This window comes from Hevea brasiliensis, chromosome 18 (assembly GCF_030052815.1).
Source record: "Hevea brasiliensis isolate MT/VB/25A 57/8 chromosome 18, ASM3005281v1, whole genome shotgun sequence".
In the NCBI taxonomy this organism is placed as follows: domain Eukaryota; kingdom Viridiplantae; phylum Streptophyta; class Magnoliopsida; order Malpighiales; family Euphorbiaceae; genus Hevea; species Hevea brasiliensis.
In genome coordinates this window covers 49,535,187-49,556,750 of record NC_079510.1, presented here as the reverse complement: position 1 = coordinate 49,556,750, position 21,564 = coordinate 49,535,187, and the positions used below count along the sequence as shown (strand labels likewise).

The 21,564-nt window shown below is 39.5% G+C and overlaps 1 protein-coding gene and 1 long non-coding RNA gene across 3 annotated transcripts; both read right to left on the bottom strand.

Annotated features, from left to right (window-relative positions):
* Positions 1-7,127: 7,127 nt before the first annotated feature.
* On the bottom strand, positions 7,128-11,173 carry LOC110635115 (E3 ubiquitin-protein ligase RMA1H1). 2 transcript variants are annotated; one of them, XM_021784329.2, is made up of 2 exons: positions 11,000-11,173; positions 7,128-8,043 (listed from the first exon to the last, which is right to left on the bottom strand). In XM_021784329.2, the coding sequence occupies exon 2, from the start codon at positions 7,996-7,998 to the stop codon at positions 7,273-7,275; it is 726 nt and encodes a 241-aa protein (XP_021640021.1). In that variant the 5' UTR covers positions 7,999-8,043; positions 11,000-11,173; the 3' UTR covers positions 7,128-7,272. The 2 variants fall into 2 exon arrangements, with proteins under 2 accessions (XP_021640021.1, XP_021640022.1); XM_021784330.2 differs by lacking the exon at positions 11,000-11,173 and adding an exon at positions 10,467-10,993.
* An 818-nt stretch (positions 11,174-11,991) lies between these two features.
* LOC131176058 (uncharacterized) lies at positions 11,992-21,094 on the bottom strand. The gene is made up of 3 exons (XR_009146208.1): positions 20,843-21,094; positions 20,583-20,740; positions 11,992-12,159 (listed from the first exon to the last, which is right to left on the bottom strand). It is a non-coding gene; the product is annotated as an uncharacterized LOC131176058 (long non-coding RNA).
* Positions 21,095-21,564: the final 470 nt, after the last annotated feature.

Genomic DNA, 21,564 nt, shown 5'->3' with positions numbered 1-21,564 from the left:
AGGATTTCTTTTTTAGTATAACCTATAATCTTTCTTACGCGTTCAGTCAAAGAATGTCATGACCCAACCTATGGGCTGGATCGGCACTAGGACCTGAGCTAGCCTAAAGCCCCCGAGACCCGTAGTAAGCCTAACTATTCCTCAACTCATGACTAGGCCCACAATTTAGGCCCAATATGCATATAAAATAATTTAAATTAAACTGTTATAATTTTATTTTGGGCCAACTTAGCCCAGTAATTATCAGAAACTAAAATTAGAAAAGTCCAGCTCAACCCTGTTACATCATTTACAAACTATTCAAGACTTATAAAAATTTTTCATTTGTTAATATAAAAACTTAAAATTTATGCAGTCCCTGACAGGATTAATGCTACTACTAGTACATGCGGAGTTCTAAATTACAAATTTAGATAATAATAATACAGTTAAGAAATTTTTTATTTTCATAACCTGAGGGGAAAGAAACAGGTTATTCTGAAAAAGGTCTTCTCCTGTAGTCTGAAAAAATATGGTGAACAGGAGTGAGCGTTCGACTCAGAGAGTAAAATATCAATTTTAACAATAATCTCTATAGCTATCTAAAGCTAATGAACCCTATGGAGTGAAATGCAACATCGTCATAAATTTCATACAAATCACATCAAAAAGGTAATTTGTGTAACAACCCAAAAATTTAAAAATAATAATAATAAATAAATATATATATATATATATATATATATATATATATATATATATATATATATATATATATATATATATATATATATATATATATATATAATTTTGGACCTAATTGTAAAACTCTAAAAAGTTGGGGGACTAATAGTATAATTAGAAGTTAAAAAAAAAAAAAGAGACAGAAACCCAAAAACGCAGCAGACCCCCCCTCCCCCCCCCAGCTCCCTTCTCTTTCTCCCCGACTCTCCCTCCCATTTTCTTCTTGTCGGCAAGGAACCGGCTGCCGGTGACCACCCTAGCGGCTTTAGCGTGACCGGGCGACCACCAGGGACGGGAAACGACGATGGAAGATGGCTGCAGTGACGAGAACCGAAGAGAGAGAGAGAGCGACGGTGAGGACCATCCAAAGCTGTTTTCAGCCATCTCCGACGACGGGAAGACAAGGGACACCGGCAGCGAGCTTCTGGCAGCATTGGGTTCCTCGTCTGACCAAGACTCACCGGTTTTAATAGAGTTTTTCGACAAGAAACGAAGAGAAAGAAAGAGGAGAGAGAAAGCGACGTCAGTGGTTTTCCGATCACTTTTCCGACGATCCGACCTTCAGATCGAAAATCCAAGGCCATCGATGGACTCAGGACGATGAGATCTTCGAGATAGGACTGATCCCGCTCCGATCGGACACCATTTGAAAAAGGCGATAATCGGACAGTCCAGATCGCTTGGTGAGATTTTTGAAATTTTTTGATTTCCAAAATTTAAAAATATTTTTATGATAATTATTAATAAAATTTGGACTTAATTTAGATGCGATCGGATCGAGGATAGCTCACCGGCGTCGGGACCGCATTTTCAGCCAGATCCAGCTGTCCGACGGCCCGTCTCAGAATGTAGTCAATATTACAGTCAATCCTAGCATTTTCAGACGTTCTGGACATGTTCCAAGTGTCAGAATTGGTATAGGTAAACCCGAACTCTAAGTTGCTCATTTTCGGCTAATATCGATTTAGAATAAAATTCATAAAATATTTGTGGATGATCGAAAAATTATAATTCCTTTTGCAATAACCTTATAATATTATTAAGGACCGCGGGGCAAAATTTTAAAATTTTTAGAGCTCATTTGGGTAGTTTTTGCAAAAGGGCTAGTTATAGGGACTAAAACGTAATTTTTTAAGTTTATGACTATTGTCTGATTTGGAGGGCCCAGGAGGGGCCATGTGATGTTGATGAGATGTGATTGTGAAAATTTAGAATTCAGAAGTGTTATTTGAATCTTTTTGCAGGTTGGGTAGGTTCCAGGTATAGGGGAAACTCTGCCAGATTTTCGGTATGAATTAGGCTGTCTGTTGCCTCTTTAGAGTTTTATTTTGACTTAGTGCTAATAAATTTATAATTTAATTATTAGGTGATCGAGATCAGCTATTTTTCTGCATGCAGCAGCCACAATAGTCATCGGTGTACTATGAGTAAAATATTAATTTTAATTGTAATTTCGATGTTATTATATATTCAAGCATGTCCATGCATCACTTATAAATATGTATCTATGTAGTTAAACTTTAGGCACTTATTATGTTGCATTCATAACTGTTAAAGTGCCATGAATGTTGTTGTGGTAATTTAGAGCAATGTGCGTGAGTTGGCGTGCGTGTGGTGTGGTGTTGGCTATGGACAGGACGGGTAGACGCGGCTTGAGATCTTCACTGGGACCCGGTCCTTCGGGGTAGACACGGCTTGAGTTCTTTGCTGGGACCCCGATTTGATTTATTAAGTAGAAGTCCGAGCTTGAGTTCTTCGCTGGCACAATTTGGATTAAGAGAGCTGTATAGGGATCAATTCCCATATATGTATTGTTTGACATTATCAGGTGTGTGAGTGCTCCAAATTACCTTTTTGCTATTATGATGTGAAAACATTGATGATATTGCATTTCACTTTACAGGGTGCATTAGCTTTAGATAGCTATAGAGATTATGGTTAAAATTGATATTTTACTCTCTGAGTCGAACACTCACTCCTGTTCACCTATTTTTCTAGGCTACAGGAGGAAATCTTTTTCAGAATAACCTGTCCCTTTTCTCTCAGGTTATGAAAAGATTACTTAATTGTATTATTATTCTCCAAATTTGTAATTTAGGACTCCACATGTACTAGTAGTAGCATTAAGCCTGTCAGGGATTGCATGAATTTAAGTTTTTGTATTAACAAATGAAAAATTTTTATGAGTTTAAAATAGTTTGTAAATGGCGTAACAGGGTTGAGCTGGGCTCCCCTAATTTTAGTTTATGATAATTACTAGGTTAAGTTGGCCCCAAATAAAATTATAACAGTTTAATTTAAATTATTTTATATGCATATTGGGCCTAAATTGTGGGCCTGGTCATGGGTTGAGGAATAGTTAGGCTTACTACGGGCCTCGGGGGCTTTAGGCTGGCCCAGGTCCTAATGCCGATTTGGCTCATAGGTTGGGTCGTGACAATTTGGAGCACTCACACACCCGATAGTGTCAAACCATAAATATGTGGGAGCTAATCCCCTATACAGCCCTCTTAATCCAACCTCTGCCAGCGAAGAACTCAAGCCGGACTTTCGCTTAATAAACCAATACGGGGTCTCATTGAAGAACTCAAGCCGTGTTTACCCCGAAGGACTGGGTCCCAGTGAAGATCTCAAGCCGTGTCTACCCGTCCTGTCCATATCCAACACTATACCACACGCACGCTAACGCATGCACACTGCTCTAAATTACCACAAACAACATCTATGGCACTTTAACAGTTGTGAATGCAACATAAAACTTGCCTAGAGTTTAACTACATAGATATATACATATAAGTGATGCATTGGCATGTTTGAACATATAATAATATCGAAATTACAATTAAAATTAATATTTTACTCACAGTACACCAAGGACTATTGTGACTGCTGGATGGAGGAAAATAGCTGACATCGATCACCTAATATTTAAATTATAAATTTATTAGTACTAAGTCAAAATAAAACTCTAAAGAGGTAACAGACAGCCTAATTCATGCCGGAAATCCGGCAGAGTTTCTCCTATACTTGAGACCTACCCAATCTGAAAAGGCTTTAAAATACACTTCTATATCTGCCAATCACACAATCACAACTCAATCACATCACAAGGCCCCTCCTGGGCCCACCCAAATAGTCAACAATCCACAATTTGAAAAATTACAATTTAGCCCCCATAATTAGTCCTTTTGCAAAAACTACCCAAACGAGCTCTAAAAATTTTAAAATTTTGCCCCGCGGTCCTTAATAATATTATAAGGCTATTGCAAAAGAAATTATAATTTTCTGATCATCCACAAATATTTTATGAATTTTTATTCTAAATCAGTATTAGCCGAAAATGAGCAACTTGGAGTTTGGGTTTACCTATGTCAATTCTGACACATGGAACGCATCCAAAACGTCTGAAAATGCTAGGATTGACTATAATATCGACAACGTTCTGAGACGGGCCGCCGGGTAGCCGGATCTGGCTGAAACTGCGATCCCAACGCCGGTGAGCTATCCTGGATCCGATCACACCTAAATTAAGTCTAAATTTTGTTAATAATTATCATAAAATTATTTTTAAATTTTGGAAATCGAAAAAGTTTGAAAATCTCACCAAGCGATCTGAATCATCTGATTATCGCCTTTTTCAAATGGTGTCCGATTGGAGTGGGACTATCTCAAAGATCTCGTTGTCCTGAGTACATCGGTGGCTTCGGATTTTCGATTCGACGGTCGGATCACCAGAAAAGTGATCGGAAACCGAGAAACCCATATGATTTTCTTCCAACTTTCCATCGCCGGTTCTCTTTCCTCTGGCCACCAAACGGGGTGTCACTGGTCTCATCTGAAAGTTCATCATCTTGGGAGTCCGTGGCACTTGAAATCACCTAGAATGGCAGCCGGAGTAGGCTGGGGTGACACCGCAAAGTCGAGCCCCTGTCGCGCGCGGTCTCCCTCTCTCCTTCTCTCTCTTTCTGTTGCCTCCTACTCGGTTCTGCCGCCGTCCGGTGGTTGTTCCGACACGGGGGAAGGCCGGCGGTACCTCGCCGGCACTAATGCTGGCCAGCCGGATGAAAATGTGGGGGGGGGGGGGGGGAGAGGGGCTGCTGCGTTTTAAATTTCTGGGTTTTTTTTTTAACTTCTAATTACACTATTAGTCCTCCAACGTTTTAGGGGTTTACAATTAGGTCCAAAATTATTTTATTATGTTAAAACTTAATAAAATTCTAGTAATGATAAAAATAAATATAATATAGGAAAATTTAATTATTTTATTCTCATTTACTAAATTAACTTTAATTAATTTATTTATTATTACTTTATTTATTATTATTATTATTATTATCTTCATTTATTTTAAAATCAGTTCAAATAAATCCTATAATATTAATAACATAATATTTTCTTTTTATTTTATTTATAATTTAAAAATTTTTGAGTTGTTACAAAGAAGTTCTATTGTGTTCTTCTTTTTCTTTATCTTCATTCTAGAATTTCACATACATTAATAGTGTAATATTTATTTAAGTTTAAAATAACTAAACTTTGGAGTTGTAATATTATATATGTGATTGTGTATGGATATCTGAGATAGACTGTGTTATGGATGAGAGAGCTGAGCTCCCGTTTGATTAATTTGTGATGGATTAAGGATAGTAAGAGTGAGCTGAGTTCCTTAATTTAATATATTTTATATTTATAAGATGAGTGAGCTAAAAACTCTTTATTAGATAATCTAATTTATAGTCAAACTCTATCTATTTATTTTTTTAAAATTAAACTACTGTGATGAGCCTCATAGTTGAGTTAGAAATAATTGTACTTACTATAAATTTTAAGAATATTATATTAATTTAAATTTTAATGTCAATCTAACTCATAATTTATACCGCAAAGTTTCTGTTACCAAAATAATTTAATATATATCAACATGCATCTAATCAAGCATCAATTAATTATAACAATGTAATCTGAAAATTCTTTAAAAAAATATTAAATTTGCTAAGATGAGTTTGTTTTGATGGTACGCCCCAGCCAATTGTTTTGGATCCCATAGAATCAAGCGACTAAAAAATTAATGTTTCAGTAAAAAATAAATCATTCACATGCAAATTAATGGTATTCACAGGTGAACCAGTAAGGAAGCAGGACCGCCATTTTTGTTCATCATTATTAGGCTTCAACTGACACGATAGTTGAGTATTATATTAAATTCAGAAGTTGACAGGAGCATTATCAGCAACCAGTACAACATGTTCATATGCTGTCACTGTGGCTCCACCACCACCCAAATCCACTAGTAGGCTTGAACCACCAGTCTCACAATAAAAGCATTTCTGCTTCTATACCATGCTATGGAGCAAGGCTCTAGAGTAATTAGTGCCTCACCCATACAAAAGAATTTTATTCTCTTAATTGTGGGGAGGAATGAGGAACGGCAATATGTTGGGTTTTTACAGATATTTTATTTTATTAAATTTTAATAAGATTAGTCTAAAGAGTATATAATTATTTTTTTTTAGATAATAATAAAATTTTAAATGAATTTAAATTTTAAAAATATTAATCAAGTTTAATTTTTTTTGTGTATCTTATCTATTATTATGATGTTTATTTAAATTGTGTAAGTCTCCTTTGTAAATGTCGAATTTTGTGTTCTTGGGTTTGGACAAACATGATATGATGGCTAGAAAGAAAGATAGAATCTTGGAAATGGATTTATTATTTAATTGGACGCCACTCTTCTTCTTCTTCTTCTTCTTCTTCTTATGTTTGCAAGAAAAGAAATGGCCAGAATAAGTCACTTTCTCTCTCTCACCACTTGCACGTAGGTTGATTGCATAACAGTTGCCTTTCTGTGCAACGGGGAGGTGGAGTCCAGACTACAGGGGTCACCGACAACAATTGAATATAGGGGCCTTGTCTACGAAGAAGACTGAAAGAGGCCTAACAATCATAAATATCGAGGCCAATTAGTTTTAGTTTAATAATATCGAAATTATTTTTAAAATTATAAAATCTTAAATTTAATTTTTCATTCAAAATTTAATTAAAAAAAATAAATATCGGACAAATTTGATAAGCTTACCCGACTTGAAGTGGAGGCACACCAATCCACCATCAAATGAAGGTCAACTTGAGTTTGGAGTCATCATTTCAATAGCCATCGTGCATTCAATGATGAAACATTAGCAATACAGGCAAGTCATGATAATTCTATACCAATCCTGTGGTGCCAAGCATAAGGACGTATCACTATGGACAGTTCAAATCTTTGCTACTCAGCTCTTCCTATATCTTTAGTATCGTTCACAATCACACAGCGCCAGTGCAATGCAATTGAGCCTGAATATAAAGATTGGTATCAACACATTCAACATAAAGAAGCTCAACAAATGACACAACATCTAATAGACAAAATGGCATACGTTTTAATATTAAATTTCTAATATACCGCATATACATATATCTCATTCTACTGATGTTTCATAACCTTACAACCGATGCTTTTTACAAAGTATACAAGACGCACAATGGTTAATGGCCTAAAATCTACTTTCAGAATACGATAAGACATAAAAGAAAGCAGCAGAAGAGGAAAATTGAGATTCTGTTCAATGATTTGTATGCCTGCATTTCCTGCCTTCTTAACCTGGGGCTACTACTTGCCATTGGGTGATATGAATTTGGATATGTATACAAGCTCTCTGAATTTCCAAAAACCCTTGCATAAACCATCTCACCAAACATCCCAACAAATGGGTGGTGGAATCCAGTCACTCTGGTGCCTCCAAGATTAACTAGAGGTGATGATGATGCCTCTTCAAAACTGCTGTATGGATCAGGATTATAGCTATGATTTTGATAAGGATTATGGTATGGAAGCTGCTGACCAGTTGGAGATGTACTAGATACCAAAGCTTGCGTACCATAAGCTGACGGCCTAGGAGGTATGACCATGCCCCTATAGGGTGCTTTTCCCTCGAGCTCAGCTTCAACTGCAGCTTGACCACGGCCATAAAGGGGGACCATGGTGGTGTGAGATATATCAGCCTTGCAGACTGGGCATTGTGGGTGCTCATCAGAAGCAAGAGAGGCACTCTGGACATGGAGCCATTTATAGATACAGGGCCAGCAGTACAGGTGCCCACAAAGGGTGACCACTGGCTCACGTGCAAAGTCGAAGCAGATATTGCAATCAAAGCAACCATTAAAACTTTCCGAGCCAGTTGCTGCACTAGAAACTGATTTCCATTCCCGGGCAAAATATTGCTCAAAGTCCATAGATCTGCCTTTGAAGCTTGTCTCAGGTACAGACTTCCTTTGACTCTGAGAAAGAAGAAAAAAGAAGACCACATTAGCAACTGAATTTTATTGCAACATTTAGTAATATAGATTTTACAACTCAACCTTGTAAACATAAAAGTTATGGAACTCACAGCTTGAAAGGAAAAGCATCAAGAACAGATTATAGAACATGTAACTATATCAGTCGCATAGAAAAGCTTAACAAAGCAAATACCCTAAGAATTGCATAAAGTTCTGAGCAATTATGTTGCTTCAACCAAGAAAAATATAATATTCCAAATTCCAAACGAAAGGTCCCACCACGCAATTCAATATTCAACAAAGGGCCAAAGGCTAAAGCAACTCATCTACCAAATAGATAGATAAATTAAGAAGACCAACAGATCAACAATTTGGTTATCTAATCAAATAAGGACGATACATGTGAAGTCCTAGTTCTCAAGTAGTTTTTCATTTCTTCTATTTTTAGATTTTTCCTTTTAAAATTGCAAATTTTATTTGTTGTGGCTTAATTCCATTGCTAATGCAACATAGCTACAAAGCATTAACTTTCTGGTAAGGATTCTCTCAGTCCACTTATTATAGAGTTTTAAACAGCAAGTCTTTGAAGTATTCTAAAATTCCATCCTCTATATAAACACAATATTCTAGATCTCTATTAGGAAAAGAAAAATAGATATAGAATAAAGTTGTAAACAGATTTTAAAAAATGAATTATGAAAAGAAAAAAAATTTCACAGAGAGGGAGAGAGGGAGAGTTTCATATCTTTTGCCAGTGATTGGTGTATTCAGACTAATTCTATTTAATCCAAAAGCAAATTCCTCCCATACTCCATTTAGGCACAGTGATAGTGAAAACAAATGGCTGAATAATCAGCAAATTGATCGTTTAGGGAATCCAATATGAGCCCACAAGTGCATTTATACTATGATATAATTATTGTCAATTTCATTGATTAAAATATGGTGGACAAAGTCCAGCACATAAAAAATAAAATAAAAATATTTAATTGGAAGAAATAATATGAAGCTTCCAAGCAATGATCAGTCACTGACTCCTCTAGAAGACAAATCCTGACATTTAGATATTCAAGCAAATGGGTCCTTGTTGAAACGTGTAATTCCGGATTTCCATTTTACATCAAAAACCTCATTCAAATGCAATTAGCAACAATTCGAAGACTCAACAATGTATTCAAAACTCCACCCCATCTACAGCCAACATAAGTGCTCTCAAGCAATGAAATATTTCTGAACACCGGTTTTAGGATATATTTCTGAGATTTAACCATATAAATCTCCAAAACAGGTTAACTCAACAATGATAAACAGTGCAATAATATCGGGAAAGATTCCACTAAAGTAAACCTAACAAATGAGAGAGTTATTTTAAAAATTCAAAAAAAAAAGGGGGGGAGGGGGAGAGACAGGAGAATCAAAGTGAAAAATATGCTCAGGTATCCATGTATCCCTAAAGAAATTTCACTGGATCTGGAATGTGAGCCCACCATATATTTAGAAATTTGAGAAATATGCCTGCATAAGCTAATAGATCATGCATAATGATAAAGAACAAGGTACATAAATGAATCCTCAGGAAAATTAGGAACAAGTTCCTCTAATGATCTTTACTTAGTTAAGATCCACCAGGCATCCATTCAGGGTAAGAGTGTTAATTCCTCTCCTCATCACTTTCCTACCACTTCAACTCTAGCAATTGCCAAACCATGAAGGTACCACTTTCATGTCTATTACTGTTTTAACACAACCACAACAGCCAACCATTATTGTCCATCATCAATTGTCAATGCCATCATCAACCAACAAAACATAAAAAATTATCTCATGAAAGCACAAATGATTGTTTGATTTAACAAATGAAATAAAGCCACAAATAAATGAGACCAAGATGCTCACGATCAAGCAACAGTACAAATTTTCAACATGGATGAGAGAGAAAAAGCAATTGTTGTTCTACCAGGCACAAATAAGTACGATCTTTTTATTGCAACAAGGAAGTAAATATAGTTGGCCTGTAAATTTTTGAAGGAAAATGATCTCCAAAGAAAATGTTTATAGATGGCAGAACTTTTTATTTCTGCTTAGAAAAAGGGAAAAAGAAAAAGCCTTCCACTTTGAACAGCCACAGGGAAATATCTAACAAAAATCCATGATTATTTATCAAAGCAAGATACAGGACAATAGCTAATTAAAGCATCTCTTTTGTTGTTAATCTTCTCAGACAAAACTTATATTAGCGCACTTTAAGATAATCAAGTTGTCCCTGCTCTTGAGCTTGTTTTTGACATGAGCAGAAAGGAAGAAGTTCGCAAATATGACCATTTCTATGATCCGTCAATAATCGTAGAAAAGTGTAGCAAAATCAGGTAAATGTCACATTAAGACTTAATCGAAAAGAAAAAACTTGACCAACTCAGCTTTACCTAAAGATTCTCAAAGCTGAAACTCCAAACTCTGCCAAGCCACAACACGAACTTTGAGCAATTGCAAATAAAATTGTCAAAAAGAGAACTTGAATTTGAATAGACCCTCGCCAATTAAACCTGATTAGTTTTGATTATCTGCAATTTTCTAGCTTCAATCTAAGATACAACATTTGTTTCCCGAGTTTGAATCAATAAATAAATACAGAAAACATTTTCCCACCAATATAGTTCCCAAGATGCCTAAATTTCTCAAGCCAGGAGAGCGATTTTCTAAAATTTTCCTTTTCCTCTTCTCGTTCTTTCCGAGAAAAGAAACAAACAAAACGGCACATAAATTTCTAGCCCAAAATTCTATCATTTTCTATTACTTTCCCACAACACACAAGGAAAAAATGCATTTCAAAAAACAGTGAGATATCAACAGAAGCTACAAAACACACAGGATCCATAATTTTTTTCCTTCAATCAGCACACATGAGTGAAGCCAAGAAAGAAAAGATTAATCAAACCAGTTAAAAGTTGAAACATACCAGGAAAAAAAAAATCAATAAATGAGAAGAATTGGCTCTTGGTTTAGGTGATTGAGAGCTCCTCTGTAGCTTCAATAGATAAAAGAGAAAGGAGGAGGAGGACGAGGAGGAAGGAATTGAGATGGATTAATTAAACGGCTTGAGAAGGGAATGGTATATCGCGTCTTCCGTTGTGGGGTTCTTATAGAGAGGGAATCCAATCAGTATAACGACAACAGGCCACAGTAGAAATGTCGATCGGCTTTAGTGACGTGGAGCCATCCACTGCGTGATGCGCGCGCGTGCTTTCACTTCTCACATCATTCATTTTAAGCTGGATTTTCTTTTTTTTTTTTTTCCCTTTTTAAACGCAAAGGCAATTTAGATTCTCTCTATAGTTTTAAATATTTATAATCTAAATAATAAAATATTTCAATTTTTATAATTAAATATTAAAAAAATTATAAAATGCCCTTAGTATATTAATTTCCTCATGAATTATGATTTATGAGATGTAAATCTATCTCATAGTGAGTTTATATATATATATATATATATATATATATATATATATATATATATATTAGAAATTATTATAATGTATTTAAGATTTTTTTAATATTTTCAATCGACTTATTAATTAATTATATTTAAGTTGTTAATTATAATTAATTTATAAATTAATTATTAAATTTTTATAAATAATTATTTTTTGTCACGACCCAACCTATGGGCCGGACCGGCACTAGGACCTGGGCCAGCCTAAAGCCCCCGAGGCCCGTAGTAAGCCTTAACTATTCATTAACCCAACTCTAAGGCCCATTTGGGCCCAATATCAAGAAAACAAACGGACAGTCCGCCATAAAATGGACTTTCCAACGGGAGTTTTGACTCACGACTGTAAACACAATAAACAATCCATTGGGGAGCTCAGCTCACCCTCCACATACTCATCAACATAATAATAAATGGGAGCTCAGCTCCCTCATCCAATCCATCAAACAGACTTAAAATATTTAAGTTTACAGGTCCAACATGATAAAAATATTACAGACCAAATTCAAATAAATACTGCTAACACATGCGGAAATTCTAGGAGTAATTAAAATTACACAAACATGGATAAACAACCTGCGAAGGATAAAAGCAGGTTAACCCAGAATAAAATATCCTCCTGTGGCCTGTAAAAATTTTTGAACAGGAGTGAGCGTTCGACTCGAGAGTAAAATATCAATCTTAACTATAATCTCTATAACTATCTCAAACTAATGCAACTTTGTAGAGTGAAATGCAACATTAACATCATATTCACATCATAGCATCAAAAGGTAATTTGGAGCACTCACGCACCTGTAGCATCAATCATAATATATTGGGGCCGATCACATGCGACTCTCTTAAATCCAACGTGCAAGAACTCAAGCCTGACTTTCGCTTAATAAACCAAATCGAGGGTCCCAGTGAAGAACTCAAGCGTGACTACCCCTCGAAGGAACGGGTCCCGAAGAACTCAGCGTGACTACCCCGCCCTATCCATAGTCCACACCACATCACGCACGCCAACGCACGCACACCGCTCCAAATTACCACAACAACACTCATGGCACATTATGATTATGAATGCAACATAAATCGTGCCTAGAGTTTAACTACATAAATATATGAATATAAGTGATGCATGGGCATGCTGAACATATAATAATATCGAAAATATAATTAAAATTAATATTATACTCACATACTTGAAGACAAATAAATGTGGCGGCTGGGCGGAGGAAGAAGGATGACCCGGCTCACCTGACAATTCCATTACATCTAATTAATACAATCTGACTCAATACAAACAAAGAAAAGACCAATTACGTCCTAAGTCGCGAAAATCCGTGAGTCTCCCTATACCTAGGACCTACCCAACTGCAAAAGGGCTAAAAACGCACTTCTATATTCACAATCCATATATCAACAGTTCAATCATATCACACAGCCCCTCTGGGCCCATCAAATCAATTATCCATCACAATACGCAAAATTTCAATTTAGTACTTTTTATTGATCATTTTTGCAAAAACTTCCCAAACAATCTCTAATAATTATAAAACTTTGCCCCGCTTGCCTTTGCAATATTACTAAGCTATTGCAAAAAGAATAGTAATTTTATAAGCTACCACGAATATTTACGGATTTTTAATCCTATTTAAGCACTAGAAAATTACGAAAAAACAAGGTTCGGGTTTACCTTTGCCGATTCCGACTCGGGACGCTGGACGCGTCGACAATGGGGTAGGCAAAATCTCGGCCCAATTCGAGACTTTTCCGTGCATGCAGTCCGAAATTTGCGCTGGTCAATCGCCGAATTTCCGCGAATTGAGAATACCTACGAAGCCCATAACACGGGGGTTAGTACATAAATTTTTCAGAATTTTCTAAGCTCATTTAATGCTCGGAAAAACACTGCGAAGTTCCGTGGGACCCACCGAAAAACGTTGTCGGAAAATTTTGAAATTAATATCCCGCGAAGCTCTCGTCGAGTGGAGCGTGCTGGTAGCCTCGGTTTTCTCGTGGGATTCACGGTTTTCGAGAAATCTAGCCCAAAAGTCGAAATGGGCTAAAATCTTCCCGAGCTAAAATCGGACAATCCGCTCGATGGATTTCGGCGTTCTTGGTGTCTATGGAAAGCTCTCGCCGAGTAGATGGTTTTGGACACAAGACCCGGTCCAATCGGTGACCGGATCGGATTTGGCCGAGGAAGGCGCGCCGCAGGGGGAGAATCGCGCGCGTTCCGGCCGGCTGGGACGGCCGGGAGGCGCCGGCGAGGAGAAGGGGAGGCTGGCGAGGGAGGAGAGAGATAAAAGAGAGAGAGAAGGGGAGGGCGTCGCGCGCGGGAGGAAGAGGAAGAAAAAGAGAAGAGACCGGTCCGATTCGACCGGTCCGATCCGGTCCGGTTCGATTCGGCCGGTTCGATTCGAAATACAAAATTTTGAATTTTTACTGCCTCGGAAAAACGAGGTCCAAAATTCAAAAATTCGAAAACTCATAAAAATACTTAGACTACAAATATTTTTTTAGTTTTTCGAATTGGTCTTTAAAATAATTTTTTAAAAATCAACAAAGTTTATATTTTCTGAAAATCGAACCCGATTTTTAAAATCCGAAAAATCTCAAAAAAATTCCTAAAATTTAAATAAAATTTAAATATCAAAAATACCCATAATTAATAAAATTTTGGGGTGTTACATTCTTCCCCCCTTACAGAAAATTCGTCCTCGAATTTTTACACAAGGCAGAATAAAGTACATGATTATACATTGAACAAGTAAGGGTACTTGCTACGCATGTCCCGTTCTGACTCCCAGGTGCACTCTTCCACCGACTGACTCCTCCACAAAACCTTAACCATAGGGATCTGTTTTGATCTCAGCTGTTTCACTTGGTAGTCCACTATGGCTACAGGCTGCTCCTCAAATGTCAAGTTCTCTTTTAGCTCTATCACATCCGGCTGCAGTACATGAGAAGGATCGGGAATGTATTTCCTGAGCATGGAGATGTGAAACACGGGATGAACGTGAAAAAGGTTGGGTGGTAGCTCCAACCGGTAGGCAACTGCTCCAACTCTATCAGTAACCTCAAAAGGTCCGATATACCGAGGTGCCAACTTGCCCTTCTTTCCAAATCTCATGACTCCCTTCATTGGAGATACCTTCAGAATACATAGTCGCCTTGCAAACTCCACATCCCTCCGTCTGGGTGCATAACTCTTACGCCTCTTTGAAGTCTTGATCGTTCCCCGACTAAAGGAACTACCTCAGAAGGGTACTGCACTAGGTCTACATCCTGCACCTTCGCTTCCCCCAATTCTGTCCAACACAGAGGAGACCTACACTTTCTTCCATATAGTGCCTCATAGGGTGCCATCCCTATCTTTGGAGTGATAATCGTTGTTGTAGGCAAACTCCACCAAAGCTAGTCGCTCATCCCATTGACCTCCAAAATCCAAGACACTCATGCGGAGCATGTCTTCCGATGTTTGGATTGTCCTTCAATTGTCGAGGGTGGAAGGTCATCTTGAGTTCAATTGTGTGCCAAGTGCCTCCGCAACTTTCTCCAAAACCGAAGTGAATCGGGCCTCTGTCGGATATTATGGAAGGAACTCCATGCAATCGACTATTTCTCGAATGTAGAGCCGGGCATCTTGTGCCAGAGTATGTAGTCTTTCTGTAAGAAGTGAGCTGATTTGGTCGACGGTCTACAATTACCCATATCGAGTCATATCCTCGCGTGGTACGAGGCAACCGTCACAAAATCCATAGTGATCATTTCCCACTTCCATTCTGGGATAGGGAGCTCTTGCAGCTTCCCTGACGGTCTCTGGTGTTCAAACTTCACCTTCTGACAAGTCAAGCACTTGGACACAAAGTCTGCTATGTCTCTCTTCATGCCATTCCACCAATAGCTATCTTTCACATCATGGTACATTTTGGTGGAACCTGGGTGGATACTGTACAGTGTGTAGTGTGCCTCTTGCATGATTTCATTCCTGAGATTGTCCACATCGGGCACACATATTCTAGAACCTTGCACTAGGGCGCCATCATTGGCAAATCTAAACTCACCACCTTCACCTTGCTGTACTCTTTCTATAATCTTCATCAATTGTTGGTCTCTGTGCTGGGAAACTCTAACTCTGTCCCTCAAGTCCGCCTCAGAAAAGTGAGCCAACAATACCTTCATCTGAAAGATCTAGGATTAAACCTTGATCCATCAACTCATGTACCTCCTGAATCAATGGTCTCTTCTCTACTGAAATGTGCGCCAAACTGCCAGAAGATTTCCTACTCAAAGCATCTGCCACAACATTTGCCTTCCCAGGGTGGTACTGGATGGTGCAATCATAGTCTTTCAGAAGCTCCATCCATCTCCTCTGTCTCAAGTTTAAGTCCCTCTGTTGGAAGATGTACTTCAAACTCTTGTGGTCGGTGTATATCTCGCACACTTCACCATACAGGTAGTGTCTCCAGATTTTTAGTGCAAAGACTACAGCCGCCATTTCCAAATCATGGGTGGGGTAGTTCTGCTCATGCCTCTTCAGCTGCCTTGAAGCATAAGCCACTACCTTTCCATTCTGCATCAAAACACACCCTAGGCCAACTCTGGAGGCGTCACAATACACGGTGTATCCTTCACCACTCACAGGTAGTGTCAACACAGGGGCAGTGGTTAGACACTCCTTGAGCTTCTGGAAACTCTCCTCACAGTCATCTGTCCAAATGAATGGAACATTCTTCCTGGTCAACTTAGTTAAGGGAGCCGCTATCTTGGAGAAATCTTGTACAAAACGCCTATAGTAGCCAGCTAAACCCGAAAACTTCGCACCTCGGTGTTGTAGGCCTAAGCCAATCGATTCTGACTTCAATTTTCTTGGGATCCACTTGAATACCGTCTCTAGAAACCACGTGTCCCAAGAATGAGATGCTTTCTAGCCAAAATTCACATTTTGAAAATTTGGCGTATAGCTGGTGCTCCCTCAACGTCTGCAACACCATCCTCAAGTGCCACACGTGTTCTTCCTCGATGCGAGAGTATACGAATGTCATCTATGAATACGATGACAAAGCGGTCCAAAAATGGCTTGAACACCCTGTTCATCAAGTCCATGAAGGTCTTTGGTGCATTAGTGAGTCCAAAAGACATCACCAAGAACTCATAATGACCATATCTTGTCACGAAGCCGTTTTGGACACGTCCTCATCCCCGATTCTCAAGCGATGGTAGCGATCGCAGTCTATCTTGGAAAAGAATCTAGCCCCTTGGAGTGATCAAATAGATCATCGATCAGGAAGTGGATACTTGTTCTTCACAACACTTTGTTCACTGCCTATAGTCAATACACAACCTCAACGACCCATCCTTCTTTCTCACGAATAGAACAGGAGCACCCCAGGGTGAAGTGCTCGGACGTATGAAACCCTTGTCCAAAAGCTCCTGTAGTTGCTCCTTCAGCTCTTTCAATTCCGCTGGTGCCATCCTGTAAGGTGGCATGGATATGGGGTTTGTACCCGGAATAACATCAATGCAGAACTCTATTCCCCTTTACGGTGGCAACCACGAAGCTCTTCAGTGAAGACATCCATGAATTCTCCGACAACAGAACATTTTCCATATTGACACCTTCTACGGATGTATCTCTCACCAATGCCAAATACCCTTGGCATCCACGCCTCAACATTTTTACGGCACTAATTGCTGACACCAAATTATATGGAGCCACGCTCCTGTCACCATCAAAGCTAAACTCTTCCACACCAGGTATGTGGAAGTATACCTTTTTGTTCCTGCAGTCTAAGGTGGCATAATGAGTTGCCAACCAGTCCATCCCCAGGATTACATCGAAATCCATTACTGGTAGAGGAACCAAGTCTGCTGGGAGGATCTTTCCATCCACTACCACTGGGCTACCCGGAAATACCATGTCTACATCTATGTTGTCACTAAGTGGGGTAGCTACTGACAAAGGGCACTCTAAAGTTGTAGGGTTTCTACACAACCTCATGGCAAACTCAGGGGAGACAAATGAGTGCATAGCACCCGGATCTATCAAAACACGAGCCTCATTAGAACAGACTGAAGAATACACGCCACAACCGCATTTGAAGCTTGAGCATCTGGTGGGTCGGTGAAAACCCGAGCTTGACCCTACGAGTGGCGTAACCTTGATATCGACTTCTACCTCTGATCGCCTCCAAATCCACGTCCCCCTTGTCCTCGGCCTGTTGGCCATCGATCGCCATGTTGGAAGCACCAGGATTCAATTGTGGAGGAACATTTGCAATGAACCTGTGACCCCATCTCGTGGCTCATCAAAACGGGCGATCTCTAGCAAAGTGACCCGGTTGGCCACACACAAGCATACTCGACCCCATCAAACAAGGTCTGAATGTCCTCTTCCACACCGTGGACACGGTGCCAAAGAGGATCTGAGCTGAACCAGGCTGCATGTGACCCTTCTTGGATCCGAATCCTCGTGGTTTGTGTCTAAAACCACTTTTCTTGTTCCTACTCTTTCCTCTGTAATTACTCGCCACCACTATCCGGAGTACCCATGGAAGGACACACGAGGAACCCTCTCGCTCTGTTTTCTTTGCTCTTCCGTCATCCACGGCATAATCGATCTCAATCATCTAGCTCGATCAACCACCACATCAAAAGACTGATCAGACATCATGGCCAGGTTTGCATATCTCCTGTCAAGCCCCTTTAGGAATCTTTTCACCTTCATCTTTTCTGTAGCTACTGCTGCAGGGGCATATCTGCTCAATTCCAGAAAGCATATTCATCTGGACACGCCATTCTGTCTTAAGGCCTCAAAGGCCCACGCTTCGATCTCTCAAGCTTTACGCACAAACCGATTAATAAAAAGTTCCACAACAAGCGAGCCCATGTCAAACCCTCCATCCGGGGTAACACGTAGTCATTCATCCACTGTCTAGGCATAGGCCCCATGACGTGCTGCATACACTCTACCAATCTTCTATCAGTCAATCAGAATTCTGCTCGCTGCGAGAATCCAAAACCGATATGCATCGTCGACACATCATAGGTACCGTGCACCAACTTCTTGAAATTTATAACTGCTTGTAAGATTCCTCTCTTGGTGCGGCTTTTTCTTCTGTGAAGGGTGGACCATATCTTGCGCCATCATGTCGATGGTTCTCTGTAGAGTAGCCATGGGGTCCATGGGACCTGTGCCATGAAAGACTGTTTCTGAGCGTGGGTAGCGCTCTTCTACTTGAGCGGCTCTAGGCCTCCTACCCGCCTCCTGGCAAAGCGCCTCATCTGTCTTGACACCTCGTCGAGCACATCCGCTCTGGTGCGATGCGGCTCTTACGCTTCTACGCATTTTCCGAAATTCAGCGAGATTAGCCCACAAAATTCAAAGCGCACATTACACTCTATAGACTCATATTTATACATAACATATGGAGCAGATACTAGATGCAAAGATTACAATGCAAGACGAATGTGGACCCTATATTTCGCATGTGACTCTAGTAGACTCTTCCCGACACTTTAGACAACATTCCCTAAGAATGGAGCCTAAGCTCGATACCACATTTGTCACGACCCAACCTATGGGCCGGAACTAGGACACAGGCCACCTAAAGCCCCGAGGCCCGTAGTAAGCCTTAACTATTCATTAACCCAACTCTAAGGCCCATTTGGGCCCAATATCAAGAAAACAAGCGAAGTCCGGCCATAAAATGGACTTTCCAACGGGAGTTTTCGACTCACCCGACCTGTAAACACAATAACCAATCCATTGGGGAGCTCAGCTCACCCTCCACATACTCATCAACATAATAATACATGGGAGCTCAGCTCCCTCATCCAATCCATCAAACAGACTTAAAATATTTAAGTTTACAGTCCAACATGATAAAAATATTACGGACCAAATTCAAATAAATCGCTAACACATGCGGAAATTCTAGGAGTAATTAAAATTACACAAACATGGATAAACAACTGCGAAGGATAAAAGCGAGTTAACCTGAATAAAATATCCTCTGTGGCTGTAAAAATTTTTGAGCAGAGTGAGCGTTCGACTCGAGAGTAAAATATCAATCTTAACTATAATCTCTATAACTATCTCAAACTAATGCAACTGTAGAGTGAAATGCAACATTAACATCATATTCACATCATAGCATCAAAAAGGTAATTTGGAGCACTCACGCAACCTGTAGCATCAATCATAATATATTGGGCGATCCTGCATGCCTCTCTTAAATCCAACACAGTGCAAGAACTCAAGCCGGACTTTCGCAATAAACCAAATCGAGGTCCCAGCGAAGAACTCAAGCCGTGACTACCCCTCGAAGGAACGGGTCCCGAAGAACTCAAGCGTGACTACCCGCCCTATCCATAGTCCACACCACATCACACGCATGCGCCAACGCTGCTCTCCAAATTACCACAACAACACTCATGGCACATTATGATTATGAATGCAACATAAATCGTGCCTAGAGTTTAACTACATAAATAAATTCATATAACTGATGCATGGGCATCTTGAACATATAATAATATCGAAATTATAATTAAAATTAATATTTTACTCACGGACTTGACGACAAATTGGCGGAGGAAGAAAGGCATCGGCTCACGACAATTACATTACATCTAATTAATACAATCGACTCAATACAAACAAAGAAAAGACCAATTACGTCTAAGTCGTGCGAAAATCGTGAGTCTCCCCTATACCTAGGACCTACCCAACCTGCAAAAGGGCTAAAAACGCACTTCTATATTCACAATCCATATATCAACAGTTCAATCATATCACACAGCCCCTCCTGGGCCCATCAAATCAATTATCCATCACAATACGCAAAATTTCAATTTAGTCCTTATTATTGATCATTTTTGCAAAAACTGCCCAAACAAGCTCTAAAAATTATAAAACTTTGCCCCGCGGTCCTTAGCAATATTACTAAGCTATTGCAAAAAGAATCGTAATTTTCTAAGCTACCACGAATATTTTACGGATTTTTAATCCTATTTAAGCACTAGAAAATTACGAAAAAACAAGGTTCGGGTTTACCTTTGCCGATTCCGACCTCGGGGACGCGCTCGGGACGTCTGACAATGGGGGGGTAGGCAAAATCTCGGCCCAATTCGGAGACTTTTCCGGTAACGGGTCTGTCTGGTCCGAAATTTGCAGACCCGGTCAACTGTCGAATTTCCGCGAATTGAGAATACCTACACGAAGCCCATAACACGGGGGTTAGTACATAAATTTTTCAGAATTTTCTAAGCTCATTTAATGCTCGGAAAAACACTGCGAAGTTCCGTGGGACCCACCGAAAAACGTTGTCGGAAAATTTTGAAATTAATATCCCGCGAAGCTCTCGTCGAGTGGAGCGTGCTGGTAGCCTCGGTTTTCTCGTGGGATTCACGGTTTTCGAGAAATCTAGCCCAAAAGTCGAAATGGGCTAAAATCTTCCCGAGCTAAAATCGGACAATCCGCTCGATGGATTTCGGCGTTCTTGGTGTCTATGGAAAGCTCTCGCCGAGTAGATGGTTTTGGACACAAGACCCGGTCCAATCGGTGACCGGATCGGCTGGATTTGGCCGAGGAAGTGGAGAATCGCGCGTTCCGGCCGTTGGCTGGGGCAGGCGCGCCGCGAGGAGGACGCAGGGAGGCGGTGGCCGGCGGGGGAGGAGAGAGAAAAGAGAGAGAGAAGGGGAGGGCGTCGCGCGCGGGAGGAAGAGGAAGAAAAAGAGAAGAGACCGGTCCGATTCGACCGGTCCGATCCGGTCCGGTTCGATTCGGCCGGTTCGATTCGAAATACAAAATTTTGAATTTTTACTCTGCCTCGGGACCGAAAACGAGGTCCAAAAATTCCGAAAAAATTCTAGAAAACTCAGAAAAATACGTAGACTCCAAATATATTTTTAGTTTTGCCACGTGGTCTTTAAATTAATTTTTAAAAATCATCAAAGTTTATATTTTCGGAAAATCGAACCCGATTTTTAAAATCCGAAAAATCTCAAAAAAATTCCTAAAATTTAAATAAAATTTA